This window comes from Trichomycterus rosablanca, chromosome 11 (assembly GCF_030014385.1).
Source record: "Trichomycterus rosablanca isolate fTriRos1 chromosome 11, fTriRos1.hap1, whole genome shotgun sequence".
Taxonomy (NCBI): domain Eukaryota; kingdom Metazoa; phylum Chordata; class Actinopteri; order Siluriformes; family Trichomycteridae; genus Trichomycterus; species Trichomycterus rosablanca.
Genome location: NC_085998.1, coordinates 3,723,620 through 3,731,995, shown reverse-complemented (window position 1 = coordinate 3,731,995; position 8,376 = coordinate 3,723,620). Strand labels below are relative to the sequence as shown.

The 8,376-nt window shown below is 41.5% G+C and overlaps 1 protein-coding gene across 1 annotated transcript in view; it reads right to left on the bottom strand.

Moving 5' to 3' along the window:
• Positions 1–8,376, bottom strand: part of LOC134323347 (protein unc-13 homolog C-like) — a 211,599-nt gene that overhangs the window by 102,734 nt on the left and 100,489 nt on the right. The window contains exons 18-19 of the mRNA XM_063004851.1: positions 3,925–4,058; positions 1,492–1,577 (exon numbers count right to left, since the gene is read on the bottom strand). Of these exons, the coding sequence (XP_062860921.1) occupies positions 1,492–1,577; positions 3,925–4,058 (220 nt within the window). The remainder of the gene's footprint in view (positions 1–1,491; positions 1,578–3,924; positions 4,059–8,376) is intronic.

The following is an 8,376-nucleotide window of genomic DNA, read 5'->3' as shown; positions in this document are numbered from 1 at the left end:
TACGAACGTGTACGATTAGTTCTGCCTGTAATCCAGAATTAAGTTCTATACCGTAACAAAAAATATGAATGTAAATGTTCATGTTGCGATGACGGTGATGTAAAATAATGTTAAAATAATTAAAAGTCCAAACATTTGAGTGGTTAACGAGAACGCTACTTTACATGTCACACAAGCTCAGTGCAAAACTCGAGCACAGAAACGGTACAAATCCGATCTATTCCCTACACACTCGCTCCCTACGCCCTATTTGCACTTAACAAGGGCCAGACAATATATTTTATAATTCACATTACACGACAGGTGAGACGTTCTTTTTTCTTAATATAGCGCTTTTATTTAGGAAAAAATAGTTCTTACATAGGCAGGAAAATCTATGGCAGACAAGAGTCAGAACAGCGGATTGGGCGTAACGTTATTATTACTGTGCTCAACACTTGTGCTCGATTTACACTGAAGATATATTTAGTAAATAAGTACATGTCCGCGCATGCACGCGCTTGTGTTCATTTCCGGTTGAACTGATAAAAATGTTGATTTTGAAAAATTAAAAGCTCACAGCTAACGCTAGCCAGTGTGGCTTTTCACTCGTCTCTTTTCACTCGTGTTATCACCTTACACCAGTGAGCACCCCACAGCCAATCAGCGAGCTCCAACCGCCTACCACTCCCACCCTTCCCTTACTGTGGATGCGCGCATGTCCTAAAGTCTCAGTTTCCTAGGTAGACCTGAAGCAGAAATTTGGCGCTTCACATTTAATAAATACCGTCACCATTTTTGAATACCGTCACCATATTTAAATACCGCGGTATACCGTAATACCGTCATACCGCCCAACCCTAATCAAGGCTCTTCTCTGTTCTAGCACCCAAGTGGTGGAATGAACTTCCTCTGTCTGTCCGAACATCTGGGTCTCTTGCTGTCTTTAAAAAAACGATTAAAAACCTTCATCACCTTTTTACTAAGCACTTAAGCTGACTTGTACCTATTTACTAACAATTTGTTCCATTTCCAAAAAACATATAAAAAAAAAAACCACTTTGGTACTAACAGGTTTCAGCAGATTTGTGTTCTTCGACTGCTGTTTACTTAAACTAGAGAAGTGAAATGTTTACTATGGAAGCACTTCTGTAAGTCGCTCTGGATAAGAGCGTCTGCTAAATGCAGAAAATGTACATGTAAAACCGTCCAAACACTTAAACCCACACCAACACCCCTCAAATTCTTTTACCCAGACCAACATTCCCCAAATTCTCACACCCACATCAACACCTCCCAAATCCTCACGCCCACACCCCTCAAATCATAACACCCACATCACCACAACAACACCCCACCAAATCCTTTCACCTTGACCAGCATCCCCTCCAAATCCTCACACCCGGGCCGATACCCTCCATACACAGTTAGTATTATTGACTATTAAGCAGAATCAGGTAAAACAGAAGCTCATTCACACACACACACACGTGTCAGCGTGCAGGAACTCACCCTCCATGGCGTATCTCATGTCGAGAGCGAACAGGTTCCACATGATCTCAGCGCTGATTTGACCCATGCTCAGCTCCTGAGGAAACCTGTCATCACAACAACACATGTGATTAACATCACGTTTACTAACACACACACACACACACACGTTTACATCCAATCAGATCTTATTCTCACACACACACACACACACACGTTTACATCCAATCAGATCTTATTCTCACACACACACACACACACACGTTTACATCCAATCAGATCCTGATGTTCTCACACACGCATGTTTATGACCCTGCATGACGTCCTGTCTCATGTGTTACTGAATTGTGTCCGGTGATTCCAGGAGAACTGAACCCACCAGCTGTCTGTCTGTCTGTCTGTCTGTCTGTTTGTCTGTCGGTCTGTTTGTCTATCTGTCTATGTATCTTTCTATCTTTCTATCTATCATCCTGTCTGTCTGTCTGTCTGTCTATCTATCAGTCAGTCTGTCTGTCTGTCTATCTATCAGTCTGTCTGTCTGTCTATCTATCTATCTATCTGTTTGTCTGTCTTTCGGTCTGTTTGTCTATCTGTCTATCTATCTTTCTATCTTTCAGTCAGTCAGTCTGTCTGTCTGTCTGTCTGTCTGTCTGTCTGTCTGTCTGTCTGTCTGTCTATCTATCTATCTATCTATCTATCTATCTATCTATCTATCTATCTGTCTGTCTGTTTGTCTGTCTGTCTATCTGTCTATGTATCTTTCTATCTATCTATCAGTCTGTCTGTCTGTCTGTCTGTCTGTCTGTCTGTCTGTCTGTCTCTCTCTCTCTGTCTGTCTGTCTGTATATGTCTATCTATCTGTTTGTCTGTCTGTCGGTCTGTTTGTCTATCTGTCTATGTATCTTTCTATCTTTCTATCTATCAGTCTGTCTGTCTGTCTGTCTTTCGATCTATCTATCTGTCTGTCTGTCTGTCCATCCATCCATCCATCTATCTGTCTATCTGTATATCAATACATCCATTCGTCCGTCCGTCTATCTGTATGTCTATTTTCGCTTAAGGGCCCAACAAGGGCAACCTGGGGGTTTGAACCAGAGACCTTCTGATTACTAGTCCAGTACCTTAACCTCTAGGCTCCAGCTGCCCTGTTTCACCTTGAGAAGAATAACGCAGACCAGAACGTTCAGCTCTACAGTCGGACTGAATGTTCCACCTCGACTCCGCGTCGAGTCCTGAACCCACAGGTTCGGTTCCTCGTTCTCATCAGCTCTGACCCCGCTGCCCTCATTTTTTCCTTTTTTAGAAAAGCAGGGAGAATAACGCTAACGTTCCTACAGGGCTTGAATCTCTTGCTTCGCGGCGTTCGCTAATCACACCGAGCGACGGTGTGGGCCCTGGCACGGTTACTATAGCAACACCACTGCTGCTTCACCGCGGCTGGGTTCCACGTCTCTCTCATCGCGTCCTGCTCCGGATCTAATCAGGTATAGATCATCAGTAACAGTTAATGCCTCCTTTCTGCCCCGGTACTGCACATTTCTCACAGTGAGGGTCTGTCTGTCGTAGTTCTGCAGCTAAGTTACTGGGCTAATAATCATTAGCTTGCCGGTTCAAACCCCACCACTGACAAGGTGCCACTGTTGGGCCCCTGAGCAAGGCCCTTAACCTTCAGTTGCTCAAATCGTAATTGCTTTGGGTCAGTTGTAGCCTAGCGGTTAAGGTACTGGGCTAGTAAGCAGATGGTTGGCTTAACCTAGTGATGAAGGTACTGGACTAGTAAGATACTAGACTAGTAAGCAGACGGTTTGACTTAAACTAGTGGTTAAGGTACTGGACTAGTAAGCAGAAGGTTGGCTTAACTTAGTGGTTAAGGTATTGGACTAGTAAGCAGAAGGTTGGCTTAACTTAGTGGTTAAGGTACTGGACTACTAAGCAGACAGTTGGCTTAACCTAATGGTTAAGTTACTAGACTAGTAAGCAGACGGTTGGCTTAACCTAGTGGTTAAGGTACTAGACTATTAAGGTACTAGACTAGTAAGCACAAGGTTGGCTTAACCTAGTGGTTAAGGTACTGAACTAGTAAGCAGACAGTTGGCTTAACCTAGTGGTTATGGTACTGGACTAGTAAGCAGAAGGTTGGCTTATCCTAGTGGTTAAGGTACTGGACTAGAGAGCAGACGGTTGGCTTAACCTAGTGTTAAGGTACTGGACTATTAATCATAAGGTTGCCAGTTCAAGTCCCAACCCAAACAAGGCCCGTAACCCTCAGTTGCTTAGACTGTTTACTGTAAGCTGCTTTTGATGTTTTGAAACAAAGCTACTCCTGCCAGTGCCTCAATCAGACACTAGTTGCCGCTGTTGTAGTGTCATTCACTCCTCCCCCCCAGGCACAGCCCCTTGTGTTGGTTGTATTTAGCTGCTGAGCTTGTCTGTATGTGTATGTGTGATACGTACTGGTTGAGGATGGGCGTGTAAGCTGTCCGGTCCTCGTCGATCACAGACACCATCAGCGTGATGAGTTTGGGCCAGAAATCCAGGTTCTTGATGGAAGGTCCCTGTTCCTCCCGCGGCAGCTCCTGCTTCTTCGACTGAAACCAGAAACAGAAACGATTAAAGCTCCAGAACGTCACGGTTCATCCTCTCATCGTCCTGTTTTAGTCAGTCTGAATAATTCACACAGCTCGAGATTGGAGCACAAACCGTTCCAGCCTTAAGTTTCCGTCCCCGTCAGGTTCTTTACGTTCCTCAGGGTGAGGAGGGAGCAGGTGAAGTTCACCCGCATGTACTGATGGATCAGACCCACTCACACGGTGCCCTCCCCCCAAAACTCATTTAAAGCTTTATCAATAATGCAGGAGGCAGGTTTGAGGCGGTCCTGCCCTCCGGTGCCTCTGCAGCCGTCAGCGGCTTTGATTGAGATGAGGCGTCGTGGGTTAGCAGCTCACCGGTTCTGTGCTGAAGAAGACGTGAACCTGCACTCTGAGTTTATTTAGGGAATCTAGGGAGCACCACTGGAGCTAGAGGGTTAGGGGCCTTTAGCAGGGGCCCAACAGCATGACTGCATGGTAGAGCCAGGATTCAGGCCCACAGCCTTCTGATTAATAGCCCAAGGGCTCAAAGGCCTAAAAAAAGTGGCTGCATGGCAGAGCCGGGATTCAAACCCACAACTTTCTAAATTATGGCCCAAAGTGTGTATGTGCTGTGTGTATATAGTGTGTATATGTGATGTGTGTATATAGTGTGTATATGTGATGTGTGTATGTGTAATGTGTGTATATAGTAAGTATGTGAAGTGTGTATATAGTGTGTATGTGATGTGTGTATATAGTAAGTATGTGAAGTGTGTATGTAGTGGTGTGTATATGAGGTGTGTATGTAGTGTGTAAGTGGTGTGTATACGAGGTGTGTATGTAGTGGTGTGTATATAAGGTGTGTATGTAGTGGTGTGTATACGAGGTGTGTATGTAGTGGTGTGTATATGAGGTGTGTATGTAGTGGTGTGTATATGAGGTGTGTATGTAGTGGTGTGTATATGAGGTGTGTATGTAGTGGTGTGTATATGAGGTGTGTATGTAGTGGTGTGTAGATGAGGTGTGTATGTAGTGTGTATGCAGTGTGTATGTAGTGTGTAAGTGGTGTGTATATGAGGTGTGTATGTAGTGGTGTGTATATGAGGTGTGTATGTAGTGTGTAAGTGGTGTGTATACGAGGTGTGTATGTAGTGGTGTGTATATGAGGTGTGTATGTAGTGGTGTGTATATGAGGTGTGTATGTAGTGGTGTGTATATGAGGTGTGTATGTAGTGGTGTGTAGATGAGGTGTGTATGTAGTGTGTATACGTGATGTGTATATGAGGTGTGTATGCAGTGTGTATGTAGTGTGTAAGTGGTGTGTATATGAGGTGTGTATGTAGTGTGTAAGTGGTGTGTATATGAGGTGTGTATGTAGTGGTGTGTATATGAGGTGTGTATGTAGTGTGTACATGGTGTGTATAATATGTGATGTGTGTAAGTGGTGTGTATATGTTATGTGTGTGTATATGATATCTGTGTAAGCAGTGTGTGTACATACGTAGTGTGTGTATAATATGTGATGTGTGTAAGTGGTGAGTGTATATGTAGTGTGTGTGTATATGTGATGTGTGTAAGTGGTGAGTGTATATGTAGTGTGTGTGTATATGTGATGTGTGTATAATATGTGATGTGTGTATAATATGTGATGTGTGTAAGTGGTGAGTGTATATGTAGTGTGTGTGTATATGTGATGTGTGTATAATATGTGATGTGTGTAAGTGGTGAGTGTATATGTAGTGTGTGTGTATATGTGATGTGTGTATAATATGTGATGTGTGTAAGTGGTGAGTGTATATGTAGTGTGTGTGTATATGTGATGTGTGTATAATATGTGATGTGTGTAAGTGGTGAGTGTATATCTAGTGTGTGTGTATATGTAGTGTGTGTGTATATGTGATGTGTGTATAATATGTGATGTGTGTAAGTGGTGAGTGTATATGTGATGTGTGTATAATATGTGATGTGTGTATAATATGTGATGTGTGTAAGTGGTGAGTGTATATGTAGTGTGTGTGTATATGTGATGTGTGTATAATATGTGATGTGTGTAAGTGGTGAGTGTATATGTAGTGTGTGTGTATATGTGATGTGTGTATAATATGTGATGTGTGTATAATATGTGATGTGTGTAAGTGGTGAGTGTATATGTAGTGTGTGTGTATATGTGATGTGTGTATAATATGTGATGTGTGTAAGTGGTGAGTGTATATCTAGTGTGTGTGTATATGTAGTGTGTGTGTATATGTGATGTGTGTATAATATGTGATGTGTGTAAGTGGTGAGTGTATATGTGATGTGTGTATAATATGTGATGTGTGTATAATATGTGATGTGTGTAAGTGGTGAGTGTATATGTAGTGTGTGTGTATATGTGATGTGTGTATAATATGTGATGTGTGTAAGTGGTGAGTGTATATGTAGTGTGTGTGTATATGTGATGTGTGTATAATATGTGATGTGTGTAAGTGGTGAGTGTATATGTAGTGTGTGTGTATATGTGATGTGTGTATAATATGTGATGTGTGTATAATATGTGATGTGTGTAAGTGGTGAGTGTATATGTAGTGTGTGTGTATATGTGATGTGTGTATAATATGTGATGTGTGTATAATATGTGATGTGTGTAAGTGGTGAGTGTATATGTAGTGTGTGTGTATATGTGATGTGTGTATAATATGTGATGTGTGTAAGTGGTGAGTGTATATGTAGTGTGTGTGTATATGTGATGTGTGTATAATATGTGATGTGTGTATAATATGTGATGTGTGTAAGTGGTGAGTGTATATGTAGTGTGTGTGTATATGTGATGTGTGTATAATATGTGATGTGTGTATAATATGTGATGTGTGTAAGTGGTGAGTGTATATGTAGTGTGTGTGTATATGTGATGTGTGTAAGTGGTGAGTGTATATGTGATGTGTGTATATGTGATGTGTGTATAATATGCGATGTGTGTAAGTGGTGAGTGTATATGTAGTGTGTGTGTATATGTGATGTGTGTATAATATGTGATGTGTGTATAATATGTGATGTGTGTAAGTGGTGAGTGTATATGTAGTGTGTGTGTATATGTGATGTGTGTATAATATGTGATGTGTGTATAATATGTGATGTGTGTAAGTGGTGAGTGTATATCTAGTGTGTGTGTATATGTGATGTGTGTAAGTGGCACTGATGTCAGTAACGCGTTACTTAGTAACGAGTTACTTTAATCTGACCACATTTTTCAGTAACGAGTAATCTAACGCATTACTATTTCCAATCCAGTAATCAGATTAAAGTTACTTATCCAAGTTACTGTGCGTTACTATTTTTGCGTCTCGGAGAGTGACGTCTGGCCTATGCGACAATTAAGTCACGAGCTGCGTCCGAAATCGCATACTTACAGAGTATGCACTAGATTGGAGGAAGTATGCACTACTCGGCCGGTAAAGAAGTCCATACTTTCAGTACAGAAGTGTGCAGTATGCACACAACACCGCTACGTACTACACGTGGGGACCTGATGACGTAATATCACCATAGTTACAGACTCATTACAAACCCCACTCGCCAAAGTTTTGGATATTTATCGTCTTTTTGTTATTTATTTGTCTTAAAAAATTTGTATTTTATTTATCTTACCTACACTTGTGAACAGAGGACTCAGTTTTCTGCGTCTTTCTTGTTTCTTATTCCGCTTCAATTGCCTACGCATCTCCAGTTGCATTACGGCAGCTGCTGAATGTAACTAATAAAGTAACTTGTAATCTAACTAAGTTACTTTTAAAATCAAGTAATCAATAAAGTAACTAAGTTACTTTTTAAAGGTAACTATGTGTGTATATAATATGTAATGTGTGTATATAATGTGTATGTGGGTGTGTGTACCTGTATCACTCTCACTGTTGTCTGTGTGTTTGAGATGAATTCAGTTCATCAGAAATATAAAAGCCTTTATTATTTTCCATCACGTTTGTCTGAACTGAATGTAAACCAGTAAAACCATCAACTGGAATGATTGTGTGTGTGTGTGTGTGTGTGTGTGTGTGATTAATAGACAATCATGTGAAGGAGCTTCTGTTATAAAATAATGTTGTGAATTATTTAGCAGCTCTGGTTTTAATGGTGTGTGTGTGTGTGTGTGTGTAACAGCAGTGTGTAATGGACGTGGTTTTCATTCATCAGACTTTCTGGTGTGATTGATGGTCCTGGATACACTATACGGTCAAAAGTATTGGGACACCCGACCATTGTAGCTTTAATATCATCCAGAGTGTGTCTGTGGGAATTTGTGCCTGCTCAGTTGGCAGTGGATGCCCTTCCTGACCCCACCCCCCTCTCAGACATGCCT